Below are 19,454 nucleotides of genomic sequence, written 5' to 3' on the forward strand. Positions count from 1 at the left end.
ATCAGGGCAAAAGAAAAACATATGGCCAAGATGACAGGGAGAGCCATGGCATTTATTACACTTGTCCTCTACTTCTGGATATATTACAGAAAGTCTCGCCTTAGACAAATGTCCATATGTAAAACTTTGACCTGGATGAGTCCAAGACGAGCACAGGAAGTGGTAGACTGTATCCTACCTGTAGCACGTTCACAACACTCTTCACTCATCTGTACTCCTAACTCCATTTCCATATGAAAAGCATTTTCATCTACATCCGTCGCCTCTGGCTTGCTCATTAGGGATAAATTTATACATTTAAAATCTATATACTGAATTTCTGTAAAGCTGTTTTGGGACAATGGTCCATTGTTAAAAGCACTATACAAATAAAAATGAATTGAATTGAATCTACAGCAGTTTGAAATTGGTTTGCATAATCATTATTATTATTATTATTATTATTATTAGCATTATGTCACACAATGATTTGCATTTCCATCAGTTATACTACTGAAGCTCAGCTCCACTTGCATGTCACATAAACTTGAGTTTCCGACGTAACCCGTACACGTTATGCATATTCATAAATCCTGGCATTCTTTATGAGAGGAAAGATTAGGAGATGTTTCTAAGCCGTTTTAATATTGGACATCATAATAGATCATTTAAAGGTTTACAATGACTAATTTAGGAGTACTTTAAAAGAAGAGTACATTTAAAGCAGCGCTGATACTAATACTCCAGAACCATCTGCGCAAGGCTGGCTGATGTGTCCAAAATCATCACGTCATGCCACGTATGATAATCTTCATAATTCAGACACTTGATGGTATTTTTATTTTCCAAAGCATTTAGCATGAGGAAAGGTATAACTTTAGGGCCTGCAGTGTTTGGCTGTGGCTTTTGCTGACTTACAGGTCACTGAAATCAAATATTCACCCAGCTTCCTAGTTTGTAAATGAACAAAAGATTGATTGTGTTCCCACCCATTTGCAGTAACATGTCATTTGTACAGCTTGCCTGTTATGTTCTTCTAAGCAGACGAATGTCAACACTCCAGATAAAATGAGAACGTTTGTAAGCATACGGGTTGGCATAAATCTTATTCTTGCTATAGCTTGCTTTGGGTAGTAGTAAATACGAACGTGAGACCTTGTGAATTGTTGTTGTTGTGTTTTGGGCTGTAATGTCAAGTGGACCCTAGTAACACAACCAGTTAGTTTTAAATCCTTTCCATTTCCAGATTTTAACCCCTGTCTGTTGTATGATGTCGTGTTCACTGCGTATCTGATCTGCCAGATCCCTCCGTTCTACGGTACGGAAATGTGATTTCGTTTAAAATGATCCCTTGATATTAAAACTAATACGATGTCTGACCTTTTTCTGTTGCGGCGCAAGTTTAACGTTCGAGAATTGCTACTACTCCCATATGACCCCATAAAGTAAATAGTACAAATGTCAATGCTAAACACACATGGTCCTGTTAATCAGTGAAGTAATCAGTGTAGGAGGAACAGTGTATGAAAATAGACTTCAGGCAGGTTCGCTGATAGCAGGAAAAACCGAACTGTGACTTGTTTCTCCGTGGACGTTTAGAGGTACACAGGATCTAAGCAGTTTGATATTTAATTGGTTTTCTCCACTCTGAAGTCATTTCTTTGTCGCTATGAATGGCACCACCTCGTCAGGCTTTCATACTTTTGCAAAGACTGATCGATTTTTTTAAATCTGTAATGAAAAATACAGCTGATTGAAGGTATTGGGAGTATTTATACATTTATGTGAATCATTGCCGGTATCCTTAAGGGGGAAAAAATGTATCATAGGTGTGTGTTTCTTTGCACTCTACTAGAAGTTAGTCTTGACTTGAAAGACCACCATTTGTAGTTTTTAGCACTCCAACTCCTGTGTGTGTGTGTGTGTGTGTGTGTGTGTGTGTGTGTGTGTGTGTGTGTGTGTGTGCAGAGACATTTGTCACTCAGATATAGTGAAATGAAATGATGTCTGGTTTAAATGGACAGTAGTTCCTCCTTTAACCACAAGGCAGCGACACTACAGTTTCTTATCACTTTGTAGAATTCGTAAAATTGTATGCCTCCTGAATTGGAAATGACAGATTTTGCGGTTTTGCTGACGCTTTATTCTGCCATCAGTTGTCAGAATGAACCAGCAGGTGGCATCACTTTGCCAAAAACCCATGTCAGAGTGTGGGATTTGGGGGATTTGTAACTAAATCGCTAATGACAACGTAATTTATTGGCTCTAGTACTAAGATTGTAGCTCTTTGGATGTTGTGGTCAGTTTAAATTGCTTAACTCGATGGTGACTCATAGAATAACGTTGTAGCTGTGGTGTTAAATTGCAGAGTCATTTTGCAACTGGTATGCACCATGATTCATTTGGGTATTTTAGTCAGTGAGGCATACACACCAACCCAAACTGCCTACTCTCAAACCCACTGTCAGGCTGCGCTCTCTCTCTCTCTCTCTCTCTCTCTCTCTCTCTCTCTCGTTCCTGTCTCTGGCATTTAAAATCAATGGGTTTATCTGACACATTTAAAGCTGTGATGCATGGGTCATTGACTGTGTGTGGGGGGGGGTGTGTGCATGCAGAGATGAGAGCGATTAAGCGCTGCAGAGACGTAACGACAATTCAATCACACACTCGCACACTTTGTCTGCCTTGAGCAGCCTGTTAATTTTACAAAAGCCCTACGGCTCTGACGAACAAATGACTCTCAGCCACCAGCGTATGGTGGCTCAGAGGAAGCCCAGGAGGGGAGAGGATTAAGATGGAATAGATAGTGCTATTGAGAGACGGCAAGAGAGAGAGAGAGAGCGAGATAACGATGGGAGGGGTGGCGTGTGTCAGATCTGCAAGAGCATGACTGTGCCACCGGAGCAGCTGTCAGTCTTCTGTAAGCAGACATCAATCAGCAGCATGGAGCTTTGATGCGTTCACTGCGAGACATGCCCTGTAAAGAACAGCTACTTAACACACACACATTCTTCACCTGTCTATCTCATGGAGTTATCATCCGCGTGCACACACATGTGTATCTCTCAGCATCAGATTCTCAGATTCCATAGTCCATTTATGACAAGGAAGCCTTTCAGCCGATGGCTTGTCTGCGTTATTGTGTATTTTCCTGTCTGTTTTTTTAGAGAGTTGCACCAGACCTCGTTTAACCAGCACACTCATTAAATGATGAGCCTTCATGCGTGTAACACTTCTAAAACACACTAGTGGCTTTTTTTTAAATAAAGAAAAGCTCTCAATTCAGCATTTTTTGCACACACACAAAAGTCTTTTTCATGCAATAATATGTCAGAATGTATTTACGTACATGCCCGTGCAAAATGTATACCTATTTGATCTGATTTTCCGTCAATCAGCCTAATGCTTTGGACTAATTTGTTATTTATGCGCAAAGCATTATAGGCTTTGACATTTTATTAGCAACATTGCTCATCTCAGATTAAGTAATGTAGCCATACAGTATAGAGCCTCTTATACAATGTGGCTCACAAAAAAAGTGGATTTTAACGTTCTTTTACCGCGCCACATGTCAGAACTCCGATGCGGATGTTTTAAAGCTGTAATGAGCGACATACCATTGCTACACTTAGCCACAAGTAAAATATGAAGAAAGTTTCAATTATGCAAGAATTAAACATAACCAAATAAAGAAACCTCAGTGTTTAAATACAGTAATGCTGAAATACAGTGGTTCCTTTCTGAAATTCATTACAAAAAAATCTAAAAATATAACAAAAGTTATGCACAATGTTGTCTTTTGACATTCAGACACAGACACCAGACCACAGGGTTTCAGTAGGGTTTAAATCCAGAGCTTGAGATTGGCAGTGAAAGAAGGTTTTATGGGGATTATATCCTGGTACCGAGTAGAATCGATGATGCTATTGATCTTCATACATGTCCCCAAACCAGAATTGGTTAGGTCAGTGTGGGGAGATTTTTGTTATGGCTTAATGTTTTTTTGTTTTTTTTTAACTGCTTATGTATTTATATCCACTACCTGTTTCTTTTGTATAAAAAAAAATTGAATATCCTTTTCCAAAAATTATATTATAATCTATAATGTGTGTATGTGCCTCTTCTAGTGTGTCGACACTGGTCAGGATTTTTGCTTTATAGCCATACATTTTTTTTTGGGGGGGGGGGGGGGGGGGGTCCTTATACCCTAAACTCAGAACCCTAAACACAAAACCCTAAACTCAACCTTAAACCCTAAACTCAAAACCCTAAACTCAACCTTAAACCCTAAAATAAAAACACTAAACACAACCCGCTAAACTCAAAACCCTAAACTCAAACCCTAAACTCAACCTTAAACCCTAAACTCAAAACCCTAAACTCAAAACCCTAAACTCAAACCCTAAACTCAACCTTAAACCCTAAAATATAAACACTAAACACAACCCCTAAACTCAAAACCCTAAACTCAAACCCTAAACTCAACCTTAAACCCTAAAATAAAAACACTAAACACAACCCCCTAAACTCAAACCCTAAACTCAAAACCCTAAACTCAAACCTTAAACTCGACCTTAAACCCTAAAATAAAAACACTAAACACAACCCCCTAAACTCAAAACCCTAAACTCAAAACCCTAAACTCAAAACCCTAAACTCAACCTTAAACCCTAAAATAAAAACACTAAACACAACCCCCTAAACTCAAAACCCTAAACTCAAAACCCTAAACTCAAACCCTAAACTCAACCTTAAACCCTAAAATAAAAACACTAAACACAAACCCCCTAAACTCAAAACCCTAAACCCTAAACTCAGAACCCTAAACTCAAAACCTAAACTCAGAACCCTAAACTCAACCTTAAACCCTAAAATAAAAACACTAAACACAAACCCCCTAAACTCAAAACCCTAAACCCTAAACTCAAAACCCTAAACTCAAAACCTAAACTCAGAACCCTAAACTCAACCTTAAACCCTAAAATAAAAACACTAAACACAAACCCCCTAAACCCTAAACCCTAAACTCAAAACCCTAAACTCAAAACCCTAAACTCAAAACCCTAAACTCAACCTTAAATTCTAAAATAAAAACACTAAACACAACCCCCTAAACTCAAAACCCTAAACTCAAAACCCTAAACTCAAAACCCTAAACTCAACCTTAAATTCTAAAATAAAAACACTAAACACAACCCCCTAAACTCAAAACCCTAAACTCAAACCCTAAACTCAAAACCCTAAACTCAACCCTAAACTCAACCTTAAACCCTAAAATAAAAACACTAAACACAACTCCCTAAACTCAAACCCTAATCTCAAAACCCTAAAACCCAAAACTGTAAATCAAAGCCCAGAACCCTGAAGCATTCCTCTCAGGAAAACCCTTAAACGTTCTTCATAGAGCACTACAACATCTAGCATTCCAAATTGAAAAAGCATTTTTCTAAGAGGGAACTTGAGAGTATCTCTCAAATGTCACCTGTCATGTTTAATGTCAGTGTTGAATTTTTTATGTTTTTGCCATTGTTTTGCTCTCCTATGTTCTAACACGCTCTGCACATTCAGCTGATGGGCTCTTTAGTGTCGAATCGGGTTTGCATTAAAATTCATTTTGCTTCCCCCACAAGACATACTGCAAACAGGAACACTTTAATCTGCAACAGATACCAGCCTCATGGTATTCCTAAACGTGTGAATATTTGCTTACATATTTTGCATCACAGATCTGCCAGGTGGAAGAAACATCTCTAATGTCTATTTACTACAGAAATGTACCAGTACTGATCTGTAGCTGATGAACTCTTATACACACACACACACACACACACACACACACACACACACACACTGCATTAAGCTTGTCCTCATGTAAAGCCACCTTTTATTGCTCTTTAATTGCTTGGATTGACAGTTCCAAGCAGGCTGGCTGTGATTCAGACATCGTAAATGCCACTGCCAGAATACTTCTCCTGCCTCCACACTCCATCAACACTCTTTGCTTTTCAGAGATTCCCCCGACTACATCATCCTTGTTAAGTCATAAAATTAAAGCTAATTAACTCTGATGCGTTTAAGTTTTTTTTATGATTGTTGGCCCGGTTGTTGTTTTGGACTACATTTCGGAATTACAGACTGAACCGCCTTTGGAGTCTGATGAAAATCCGCTTCCGTTAGTGCACTTTTGATGTGCAGCAATGAATTGATTTAGAAAGGTTTTTCCTAATAGATGGATGAAGTATTGCAATATGTAATGATGTTGCATAGGCTCCGCAATCCACGGCACAAACTTGACTTCATTTACACGTGGACTGTCTGACTCAATAAAAGACAACACAAGCATTCAGCACACAGTCCGGTGTTGCGGTGTTGCTTTCTGACAGACATCTCCAGTTACCACTTCATTCTCATCAGGTCGGCACTGTATCTGTAGCCTAGTCCTGGAACACTGGGTGTGAGGTGGGAATACGACCTGGATGGGACACCAGTCCATCCAAGTGCACACCTGCATTCACACCTAGAGTTATAGTCCCCTCCAAAATTATTGGCCATTTCTATTGTTTTTGCTATACATTGAAGACATTTGGGTTTGAGATCAAAAGATGTGATGATATGAGATGATGGATCAGAATTTCAGCTTTCATTTCCTGATATTTACTTAGAACATGGCACCTTTGGTGGCAGACCATCCCATTTTTAAGTGAGCAAAAGTATAGGAACAGAACTTTTTCCCCTGATGAAGACATTTGTTGAGTTCATAGTGTGTTTTGGGTCAATAGCCAAGTTTCCATCCACTTTTTGTGCTTTTCTGTTATAGACAAATAAAGGTTTGTGATATTTGCTGTCTCCTGCCTGTTTCCATCCAATCGGCCTTTTACTGATAAAATGGTGTGTGTGATGATGTCATCCTTTAAAAAAAAAAAAATGCTGCATACATTTTGGTGTATCGCAAAAGAAATCTGCCCTTGGGCTGTTTCCATACACAATTTTGTGTATATCACAAATTGTGTACCTTGTGTCCTCAAATCTTTGTAAAATGGAGAGAGCTTTGAGATAATTAAATGAAATTGTCCAGCTTACTTTGATTTTAATTTCACAAATAATTGCAGTTGTATCAAATATCAGAGGACGAGGTCAGAATGGAGAAGCTGCTTGTCTGATAGAGCTCCAAATATGCTACGAAGCCCATGGGCATAGCCAGGGTGGTTCATCAGGAGAATCGGGAGAATTCCCATTGGGCCACTCATAAACTGGGCTCATAAAATAAGCATGTTACATTATTGAGTGACTGAGAACTAAAGTAACGAATTACACTACATTTCTATTTAAAGCAACGCGTCAATTACTTATGCATTAAAATGTGCCGTTTTCTCACGTCACTTGGCTAAGCGCATGTGCCCTCTCTCTCTCTTTCTCTCTCTCTCTCTCTCTCACACACACACACTTACACACAAGTGCACGTACTCAGGTCATTACTATGTCGTCACATGCCGTGACACGAGGTAGCTGCCAAAAAAGTATATTTCTTACTGAAATACTACATATTTGTTTGAATGCAAACAAACATTTTTTTTTCTTCATGACATTACGGTTGGACTTTTTGTAGCAGAAAACAGTACTCAGTATGTCATTTGTTCTTTATCTTTATATTCTTGTTGAAACATGTCAGTAATAAATATAGCGGGATAGTAAGAAATCGCTTCATTTATCAAAGTTCCACCATGAAAACAAAATGGGTAGGTCTTGGGCATTAAACACCCAAGCTGAAAATGCGTCCCATTCCAGCCCTGCCCATGGTGGAGGTAGTGTTGGAGAGCTGCGCACATCATGGGTTTCCACCGACCACCGGTTCAGACCTGAATGCAGATTGCTCTCACCCTGCTCAAGCTGGAAACCTGCGCCAAGTACAGTGTAGTGGGGGAAACATTCGGGGTTAGTAAAAGGACTGTCCATGAATATGTATATGCTGTGTGCACAGCTATTAAAGAAAAGGCTGCTGAATGTAACGGAGGCCAATGAAATTGTATACCGTAATTCCTTTGCCGCATCTTGTGTCACAGTTTTACGGTGCGCTGGATGGCGCACACATCCCTCTTCTTCCCCCGACTGATTAATAAATTCTGTCATGTTCTCGGACACTTTTTTTTTTTGCATGAATGCTATTCTTCTCAACAAAAACTGTTTCTAAACTATTTTTTCACAACATTTCAACATAGAGTTTCTTCACTAAGGCTAAATAAAAATGTTGACACTTATAATACGATAATTTGCATTTCAATCAGCTATATCGGTAAACATTTCGATGCGCTGAACCTTTTATCGCAAAAAAAAAACCTCGGATGGAAATGTGGCTATTGTCGTGCTGCATCGTGAAGTTCTTCTCATGTTAGATTGGATGCATTTATCTGTAAATTGGAAGACAGAATGTTTCTTTAGACTTCTGAATTTATTTTGCTGCAACCATAATGAGTTACATCATCAATAAAGATTAGTCAGCCTGTTCCTGAAGCAGCCATGCTAGCCCAAGTCATGACACTACCTCCACCATGCTTGACTATTGTTTTTGCGTTTTCCTTCACAGCTCTCACAATGTGTCTGTCTTCAATTGCTGTTGTTTTTCTTGGCCAACCTGTTCCAAGTCTGGTTGCTCAGTACACCAGTGGTTTCAATCTTTTGCAGGACATTCCAATTTGCTGTATTGGTTATGCCCAATGCTTGTGCAATGGCTCTGATAGATTTTCCCTCTTTTCTTAGCTTCAAAATGGCTTGCTTTTCTCCTATAGACAGATCTCTGGTTTTCATGTTGGTTTATCCTTTTTAACAACAAATGTAGCATATGGCTCAAATCAAGAGTTGACATTCAGAGCTATTAATTCTTTAAACAATCAATTTAACAGGGCACAATTGAGCAGCAAGAAACAGTCACATGTTCCAATATTTGAAAAAATGGGTGGGTTCGAACAAAAGGTGCCATGCTCTAAGTTTTTAACACCTTTAGATGTATGTGTTAATATGAGGAAAGCTGAAATTTGGGCTGAAATCGTCTCATATTCATTTTGATCTCAAACCCAAATGTCTTCCATGTATAGAAAAAAATTATAGAATTGGCCTTGTTGTTCCAATATTTTCAGAGGTGACTGAAGTTTTGAAGTACCAATCCACCTACCAGCATGTTTTTGGGAGGTGGGAGGAAGCCAGAGAACTCTTAAGTGGAAAATGCACAGGAACTCCACACAGACAGGAACATGAACTCAGGATGGAACCCTTAAGCTGTGAGGTGGCATTGCTACCTACTGTACCACCATGATGCCCATTATTAGTTTGGTTTTTATCCATTTTTAGTTACAAAATAGTTTTACCCTGTTGCATGTTATTCTTCATTCAGCTATAAATAACAAATCCATTATTTTTGGTTTTAAAATGCAAATGCACAAATGCAAAACTTAGTGTTTGGGAATGAAAAATATCTCCTGCTGTTACAGTACGGTTGAGCTGAGCAGGTGATGGTTAACGGTGTGATTCAGGGAACCTTTTTGATCACTTGGTCAGAACCGCACAGAGCCACCACTTCCATGTGTGTGCATTATCACTGAATTCCCAGTGACAGCCAGACTGTTGCCTTGGTAATGTTGAAAGCATCACAGGGTCTGGACATAATCAGTAGCTTTGTTTATTTACTGAAACTGCTGGCATGATGGTTGCTGGGGCGATATGAAGATATCAATGTCATGATAAATTACATAATGAGGGACTTTGTTGGGATGATGAAGGTATTGTCAGTGCATTGACTGACTCCATTGTTTACAGCAGTTGCATGTTTCCACTTGCAAATTTTGTCACTACACCGCTTCTCTCTACTCCAAATTGGCGTTTCTGTGGATTTGGTTATTCAGAATTAAAGTCTTCCCCTCTTTGTGGAGTCCTTATCTGACTGGCTAAACACAATGTGCCAGTCACACTCATTTGCATGAAGATTAGCTTCACTGAACTTTTACCTCAGCATAACAAGTATCTGCTATCCAGTGACATGAATGGAGAATGAATGTGAACTTTCAAGTGGACATGTAGAATAACAAGTATCTGATTGGACATTAAACATGCATTTTTTTGTACTGGAGAATTAATTCCAAGACATTTTCTGGTTAAAATGATTTTCTCCCCTCAAGACACTAAAGAAAACAGCTCAGGAGGACCAGACTAACTCTCACCACCATTTCTGTGCTTCCTCCAGTGGTGTTATTGGGTTGTCTGTCTGTTCATCCTAGATTATTGTTAGTGTGGTATCTCAAGAACGAGCAATTGAATGTTTGTAGGGTTTATATGGTATTATCATTGTAACCAGCAGATGAACGCAGTCGGTTTGTAATTTGTTTTAGTAATTAATTTAGGAATTTATCCTAACAGGACCAAGGTCACAGCAAAGTCAAATGTCTGAAATAGTTGTTTTTCAGTAGCTTCCTTCCTGTTTTAAGAATATCTTATGGGTATTTCTGTCATAGAAACTGGTAATAAGAAGGAGACCTTTGTCATATATCAAGGAGGTAACTCTGGACTTGTCACATGACCACCTGCACCTGAATCACGTTTCTGTTAATGAGCACACTTATATTTATATATATTTATATTTATATATATTTTATATATATAGCCATTGTTTGCACTGTTTCTTTGTCTTACGTTTGTCTTAGACCACTGTGTTCCATGTTACCGTGTTTTGTTTTGTGCCACAGTATTTTGTCAAGTTGTCTTAGTGTCTTTGTTTTGTTGTTTGTTTGTTTGTTTAATAAAACGTTGTATATCTGCGATTGCTTCCGAAGCGACCTTGAAACGTGACAAACTTGTACTGGAGGAGGCATCCCATTAACACTGTTGACCGTGTTTTCTACTTGTTTCTTTCTTCTCTTGCTCAACAACCGGAAAAAGGAAAACCTCACTTTTCATGTGGAAATACTGATGAACCCGAACAAAATAAAATCCAGCGCAAAGCTGTCATATATCTTTCCTGCTAGCACACACAGTTAGCTAGAATAGCGTGAATATCTTTTCTTTGTCTTCTCCCATTTTCTCACTACTTCCATGGCCAGTTCCCAACCTCCAGTTAGGTTTCCATTATCCATACAATGGATACTAAACCAGGGAGGGTGAAGGCTATCACGTGCCTCAGATGAAGCCTGCTGACCGCATCTTTTTGAGCTGCTGCAACGTCATGCATGGTGTAAAACACTCAGAGGAAAGTGCTATCCTCCCATGTTCGCATGCTTGACACGTTGTGAGTATGCCATCCCTCCCTCCCTGAGAGCATGGTCAGTCTTGCACTCTTGGACTCCCGGCTCCACCGACAGCTATCATCTCCAAATGATAGGGTGACCGCTTTTCTGTCGCACCACTTAGCTTGAATAGCTGCAGGTCTGAAACAAGATTGCAATAAAAGACAACACAAGCATTGAACACTTTATTTGAAAATGATATGTCATTCCCATACACCAGAATTTATATTAATTTATGTATGTATTAATGCACTCAACTCATGCGTTCTTGCATTACATACATACAAATCACTTCACAGTTTGGCACCCCGCTATCTTAGTGAACTGCTTCTCTTCTACAATCCAATCCACTCTCTCTCTCTCTCTCTCTCTCTCTCTCTCTCTCTCTCTCTCTGTCTCTCTGTCTCTCTCTCTAAACCTCTGGGCTCGGACTCCTGTCTGTCCCTAGATCTCGTCTCTCCAGGTCTTTCAGCGTAGTAGCACCCAAAATTTGGAATTCACTCCCTCTGACTGATATCTGTTGCTATGCATCTTTCTCAGTGACTGTACTATCTGTACTATGTTTTCCACTTTGTGTTTGATTGCTCAGTTTTTCACGTTGTATGTTTGTCCATGATTGTTCATTGTTTGTTTCATTGTATTGCTATTGTACAGCATCTTTGAGCTCTATATAAATTAAACATATTATTATTATTATTATTATTATTATTATTATTATTATTATACATGAGACTGGTCAAGCACATCGGAGCATTTATCTGCCAGGTGGTGTAGCTAATGAATTTATGATTTTATCATAGTTTGTGTTACATTTTAAACACCGCGGCATTGTTTTGCTGGAATTCTAAACATTGTGCATAAAATGTTTTTTTTTTTTTTTTTTTTTTTTACCACATCACCACCACTAGCTGTTAATACATTTAGATGAACACACTTTAATGCTGTATCCTTGGTTAATGCAGTTTTAAAAGATCAATATGGCACAGGATTTACTTCAGGATGCTCTATAGACCAGGTTCTCCTTAGTTGGCTGTACGAGTTAAACTAGAATCAATGCTGTCTAATTGCATGACTGACAGACAGTCTTAACTTAAGTGGTCTGACTCCAGTTGGCAAAATCACTCGCAGGCTAACAGTGTTGAAAATAGATGATTGGTTTACGTTGGTCAAACCTCACGGTCTTGCTGTCGTATTGTTTTCTTAAAGGATATTCTCAATATGCAGTAATTAAAAAAGGGATTACAGTGATTTATTCGCTCTCTTTAGCAACTGTCTGGAGTTTCAGTTGTATATTTACACCAGCCTGTCTCTTAGGCTCAGGAAACCTAGTAAAACATTTATCATTTCTTTTTATACAATGGCTGAGCCTCAGATTGAGCGTGTGAGAGAGAGAGAGAGAGCGAGTGAGTGAGAGAAAGTGAGAGAGAAAGACTGAGAGCTCCTGTCATCATGTTGCAGGAATCCAGCAGCTCCTGGCCAAGCCATGACCCAGCTGCAGCCAGCAGCCTCATTTGAAGTGTGTGTGTGTGTGTGTGTGTGTGTGGGTGTGTGGGTGTGTATGTTATAGCCTCCAGATTCCAGATCAGTTGTCTGTGTATACCAAGGTCTCCTATACTGCTGCCAGAGAGATCACTTTCAGCCACTTTTAAACTGCTTTCTCTCTCCCCTGCTCCCCCTACCCCTGGAGGGTTATCAAGGCATCAGTCAAACTCATGAATCCCCTCTCCGTGCACTTACTTCAGCTGCACACATTAAACATTTGCAGTGATCCATCTCTGAGCAATAAACTTGCATCATGGAGTCCAACTTTTCTTTTGTATGTGTGTGTTGTTTTTGCTCTTGCACCGGAACATCTATCTTTCCTCGCACAATATATGCGTTGAAGTGAGTTTGAGAAAGAGGTGCTGCAGGGATGAAATTCTGCCCGTCACCACGGTGACCAAACTCTTGTTTTACAGGGGCACAGATGGAAAAAACATAGGGGTTACAGGCCGCAGGCTATCTGTAATAATAAAAATAAATATTGATACAGGCATGCTCGATTTCCGATATGATTTGGTGTTTCATTTATGTAACTAGCTTAATGGTTGCTTCTTACACAGAAGAGTGCTGTGCAGCTTTCTCTCACTGGTTATATTCTTCATTACAGCAACTGATTTTTACATAAACATTTTCACAGCATGTACTTTTTTCTTTTTCAACAGTCCTCTGTTAGGAGGAGTCATAAACCGTCACAAAGTGCGTGTACCCTGCAGTTTCATTCATGTTCATCTATCGTGAGGAGTAGTTAATAAAATAACATGAGAGATAACAAGCAACATGACGCGTGTACAATCAGCATGCATGTTGATATTGATTTACTGTATTGATTGTAAATGAGAGTGGGCTGTCCACTGCAGGGAAGAAGTACTGTGAAAAAGAAACTTGCGTCAAAATCTCAGTTAACAGTAGACGTATGGAGCCAAAAGTCTACTTGAGTGAAAGTAGCTACGTTTACTGTAAACACATTCAAGTATTCATGAGACAAAGTAACAGTTTTTAGCTAATAAAAGATTAACAGACCAGACTTTTATTTATTTATTATTTATATGTTTGTTTCGTATTCTACTAAACCTATAATTTGACTAGCTGATCAGTTAATGTTTGAATGCTAAGTTGGCATTAACAATAAAACTAGCTACCAAATCTACCCTATTTATTTATTTATCCATCCATCCATCCATCTTCTATACCTCTATACTTCTATATCCTTTCTTCAGGGTCACAGGGAAACCTGGAGCCTATCCCAGGGAGCATGGGGCACAAGTCAGGGTACACCCTGGACAGGGTGCCAATCCATCGCAGGGCACAATCACATACACATTCACACACCCATTCATACACTACGGACACTTTGGACACGCCAATCAGCCTACCATGCATGTCTTTGGACTGGGGGAGGAAACCGGAGTACCTGGAGGAAACCCCCGCAGCACGGGGAGAACATGCAAACTCCGCACACACAGGGCCACGGTGGGAATCGAACCCCCAACCCTTATTTAAGGGCTAATCCACCCGACTTGAGCTTGACTCCAGCTTGTCCATTGTTTGCAGTAGTTGTAATTAAAAAGAAATACGTCTCAGGTGGTATGTGCTGGCCTTTGCTCAAAAACCAATTAGCACAGTTGGTTGCAGTTGCATTTGACATTGATGTGAATTTGATTAGATGTCTTGCAAAAAAAAAATGCAAACTAAAAACAGCCTGGTGTAGCAAATAGTAGGGAAAAAATTGTATTTTACATTTTAAGAAGTACTGGAAAATCAGTTTTAAAAGTATGTTTTTTCTCTTGTGAAATTACATGATTAAAGTACAAATCTTACAAAAATGCTACTTGCGTACAGTAGCTAAATATAATTCCTCACTTTTTGTTCCCATTGGGGGTCTTCGTCAGTTCAAGTTGACCTGGGACAACAACACAGACATGAAAAAACATTACATAATTTCTGTGTATATATGGTCTCTAACTCCCTTACAAACAATTCTGATGACAAATCTGTTAAATACTTGAACTTTATCTCTGCTAGATCGTTATTAAAAACGAAAGAGTCATCCATTGTTGTGTGATATTAGCAATGAATTCACATATTTCACACATTTGTAGCATGAAACATGTTTTTCTTGTAAAACTTGAGTGAAACAAGGATTTCATGACTACTGTTTTAATCTCATATTTACATATTTACAAAGTACTCTATTCAACCATTTATTACCCTTGAGTCAGATTGAACCGAGGACCTTATAAATGATGTAAATTTGTAGGGGCCTTGTAAGGTGTGTTTTTTTGTTGTTGTTGTTGTTGTTGTACATGTACTGGATTATAACTGCTGATCTCCTGGGTTCTGTTTCATTCCTCCTGACCGCCAGTACTCCAGGTGACGGTTGCTCGTTTAGGGCTGGACGAGCTGCCTGCCCAACTAGCTCAGTCCAACATCTTTTTTTAGATAGCTCTCAGGTGGAGCTTCCTTTGCTATGCCACCATGCAAAGATTTCGTGGCTGAGCTCTCAAGCACTATCCTGGGGCCTAATGCACTTAAACGGCGATCAAAGACTGTTCGCACACTGGCATCTTTGGCTGATGCAGATTCTATTGGAGTGGGCTGAGTTCCAGAAATTGAGCAGTCTGTTGCAGCTCTAGTGGTGTCGCCTGAGAAGGCATTACGGGGCAATGTGTGATGCCCCAATGCCCAATGTGGTCGCACAGACTTGCTCCTGAGGAAAGCATACGAGTCTGCTGACTACATAACCTTGCAGAGAATACAGTCTGTCAATTGCTCCTCGCACTTCCAGTACATTAGAGTCAGCAACGGTTGATCCCTTGGTCTCTCGGTTCCTGCAGACACTCGGGCAGACAAGATTCTACAGCTCCTTGTTCATTTCCGACTGGGAGCGATGTTGCCATACGTTGTGTTCCTGCAGCTTATGGGAATGCTGACTGCTGCCACATCTGTGATTCTGCTGGGCCTGCTCTACCTCAGGCCTCTCCAGCGGTGGAACAACAGCTTGAACTTGAACCCCACCAGATATCGGCATGCTCTCTCAAGGGACCTTCTGTATTCAGGATAATGGAGGCTTCATCTGGAAGTGGCGCAGAGCATATGGTGTCAGTTTGGCGAAGCAGAGGTGGATCTTTTTGCATCACAAGTGACCACTCACTGTCGGGTGTGGTTTGCGAGGACAGATGTCCAGCCCACTGGGACTGGACGCACTGGCTCACAAATCACCGGACTGCCTACTTTATGCATTTCCTCCTGTCCTACTGTTGTGAGAGACTCTACATAGGCTCTCCCAGTGCAACCAGAGGGTGCTCCTCGTAGCACCCCGATGGCCAGCCAGACCTTGGTTTCCCATGCTTCTGAGACTGTTGGTGGGCAGACGGTGGCAGCTTCCATTCCGTAAGGATCTGTTGTCACAGATGGAGGGCAGGGTCTGGCACCAAGACCCAGCCCGTCTGCAGCTCTGGGTTTGGCCTCTGGGTCCAACCCTGTTCTAGCTGATTGTGAACCTGCTGTGAAACGCTCTACTAGGGCCGTATCTATGTCTTGGGCTGCCTTTAGGGGAGTCTCTATGGCAGAGAGCTGTGCGGCTGCTACCTGGGCTTGTCCATTTACTTTTGTGTGCTTCTACAAGGTCAATGTGACTGCCATGCATACTGTGAGTTCAGCAGTTCTTAAGGGGAAACCTTGACAGTTATTTTGGTGAGTGCAATTCCTCATGACCATGTTGGCAGGCGTCATCCATTAGTGCGTAAGCACTGCCTCTGGTGGTCAGGAAGAAGGAAACGAACACTAGTTACAGAGGTAACTGTGGTTTTTTGTCACTCGGAATGCGCGAGAAATGCACATGAGGCTGAATGTGGTTGATGTGGTTAATGTGGTTATTATCCTCGAAGCTCAGCCTTCACTACGTGACTTTGTTGGTATATTCTCTCGACCTGTGTAGCTGGTGCTGCGATAATCCATTAGTGTTTAAGCACTGCCTCTGGCGTTCATCCGGAATTCACAGAACCACAGTTACCTCTGTAACTAGCAATTTTCACACACAACTGTCTCTAGAGTTCGTTCAGAATGGTGCAAAAAACAGAAACCATTGAGAGAGGGACAGTTCTGTGGGTGGAAATGCCTTGTTGATAAGAGAGGTCATGAGAGAATGACCAGACTGATTTAAGCTGAAAGGAAGTCTATGGTCAAATAATCATTCTTTACAACCACGATGAGCAAAAAAACTCAGCAGAAGGTTCTACTCCTATCAGCAAAGAACAAGAATATGAGGCTATCATGTGGGCACAGGCCCACCGAAAATGGCCAGTTGCAGACTGGAAAAAGACCAGGTGATTTTTTTTTTTCTGTCCAGTTTGGGTGAGCCTGTGTCCACATGATTGGCTGATTAGACAGCTGCAAGAATGTGCAGGTTTACTGGTGTTCCTAATAAATGGTACAGTTAGTATTTTTTCTTTGATTAAAAATAATAAATGGGTCACTTTGACCCGAGGGCTGCACGAGGGTTAAAAAGAGACGAATAAACAGGAAGATGTGACATTACCATTACATTTACCTTTTAAAGAGACATAAAAATAGTCCATGATTTATGATTGTCTTCATTTGCAAGCAGCAGTGTAGGCAGGCTCAACCTTTCTAGCTAAATGTCCCAAAATGCCCTGTAAATTTCTGAGATACTCTTACCGTGGCGTTATTCGTATTAACTTGCATCTGAATTGGCCTGAATCTTTCTGTCTTTCTCTCTGTAGCTGTGACTTTCACTGATGAAGAAAAAGAACAAATGAGAAAGTTCACAAATCGTTCCTATGTGCTGGATAAGGCAACCAGATATCATGTCTGGCTTAGTCTAGTGGACATCATCCTGGCCTACATCTATGATGTGCGCACTACAGAAGGAGAGCACAACGTAAGTGTAACCTTTGTTTACTTGTGTTGTGGAATACCCAGCTGTAGAGTCGCTGATTTGGTGGAATGTTGCTCAAGATCAAGGCTGTGCCCAGGGGATTATTTAGGGCGGTTGGGGACCTGGGCTTGAGTTGTTGTTGGGGCCGTAAACAGTACCTACATAATGACATGAATCTACAACTGCTCCAACTAGAAAAAAAAAAAACAACCCTTATGGACAGTATGTAAAGCACAGTATGCACTGAATCCCACAATCACAGAAAATAAACAAAGAGAGACAGTGTGCAATGGAAAAGCTTAAAGTTATAATTAATAACCATCATCACAAGGCAGGAATACAAAAGTGTGTGTGGTAGAGATAAAAATGAGAAGAGAGATTAGCATGTCAAGCTTAATAAAAGACCAGAGTTGTGATCACAGCAATTTGGACGACGTAAGCGCAACACAAAAGAGATCAAGAAAGCATACAAGTGTCTACATTAAGATTTGTCATATATTTTAGAGAAGGCGCACAATATTGTGCAACATGTTTTAGAGCAACATTGTTAACCTTGCAGAAAATATCCTGATGGAGTGGGATTAGCAGACAATCTATGATATAATAGCAACTACTCATTCACTCTCTTAACTTAATTGTATCTGATTACACTTTTCTGTTTTTTTCGGTCAATGTCAAGTATTAGTAATTATAATTATTCAGCATCCATTATGTGTTCATTACAAATTTGAGGTTACAAATATACCCAAATAATGAGTGTTATAGATGTGTTTTATTTGTTTGTTTATTTATTTATTTTATGTACAACTAGTTTTGCATTTATTGTAATGACGTGGTTTAATCCTTTCTAGATGAAAAATTCAGCTAATCGGCAAACTGTCATTGTGTGGCCCCTACTGAAAATAGGCGGGTAATTTTTCACGCTGGTAACTTTTCCCACTTTTCATTTTGCTGCACTTTAGTGATGGTCCTTAACATTTCAGTGACACACCAATTCTGACTCTTAACTCCAAGACAGGCGTTTTTTTTTTTTAATATATGTGATTAAACTAGAACTGCAACAACTAATCGATAAAACGGATAATAATCGATTATGAAAATCGTTGTCACGAATCTCATTATGGATTAGTTGGTCTGCGGCGGCACGGGGGAGATTTACTCATTACATTATTTCTGTTCTGAAAACACGCTTCGGAGAGTAAATACTAAAGTTTTGTCCCAAATGAAGTACTGTACACTTACACTATGCACTGCGTACTCTACCGTCTAGTGTATGAATTTTAGAAAGGTAATATCATCTCAAATATAACACTAATGTTTTTTTTTTTTTACTAACCGGAAGTATAAGTCACTTCTAGGCGACGGCGCATGACGTCATATGCACGCTAGCATTAGCAGACACCCAGAGTCACCGATAATGACTTTCTTCAGTGTACTTTCTGGCAGCATTACCTTTTATTCCCAACATGACCTCAGTCTCTATCAGACGGAGGCGAGAAAGAAAGTGTGTAACCTCCAAGTCCTGTACAGCAGGGGCACATTTTAAACACTGCGGAGATCAAACTGATGCACGAGGACAAACTTATGTTTATATACAAAATGCTCCACTGTTTAAGGGTCAGGGGAAACTGGTGAAGCTGCTTATAAGCTTTAGTTTAATTGAAGTTTATTGTCATTATATTCTGTATTTGCGTGCTTGCAGTGTAAATTCTGTAGTTTATTAACGGAAGTGATGTATTAGTAACGAATCCGCATTGCTGATCACGGGC

The 19,454-nt window shown here is 40.0% G+C and overlaps 1 protein-coding gene across 2 annotated transcripts in view; it reads left to right on the forward strand.

The window, feature by feature from the left end:
- shq1 (SHQ1, H/ACA ribonucleoprotein assembly factor) overlaps positions 1–19,454 on the forward strand; it is a 69,479-nt gene that overhangs the window by 19,825 nt on the left and 30,200 nt on the right. Inside the window, exon 8 of one of the 2 annotated variants that reach the window (XM_053637029.1) lies at positions 17,531–17,688. The exons of the other annotated variant lie outside the window; for it this stretch is intronic. Within the exon in view, the coding sequence (XP_053493004.1) occupies positions 17,531–17,688 (158 nt within the window). The remainder of the gene's footprint in view (positions 1–17,530; positions 17,689–19,454) is intronic. 2 annotated transcript variants of the gene reach the window in all.

Source organism: Ictalurus furcatus, chromosome 11 (genome assembly GCF_023375685.1).
Source record: "Ictalurus furcatus strain D&B chromosome 11, Billie_1.0, whole genome shotgun sequence".
NCBI classification, from domain to species: Eukaryota; Metazoa; Chordata; class Actinopteri; order Siluriformes; family Ictaluridae; genus Ictalurus; species Ictalurus furcatus.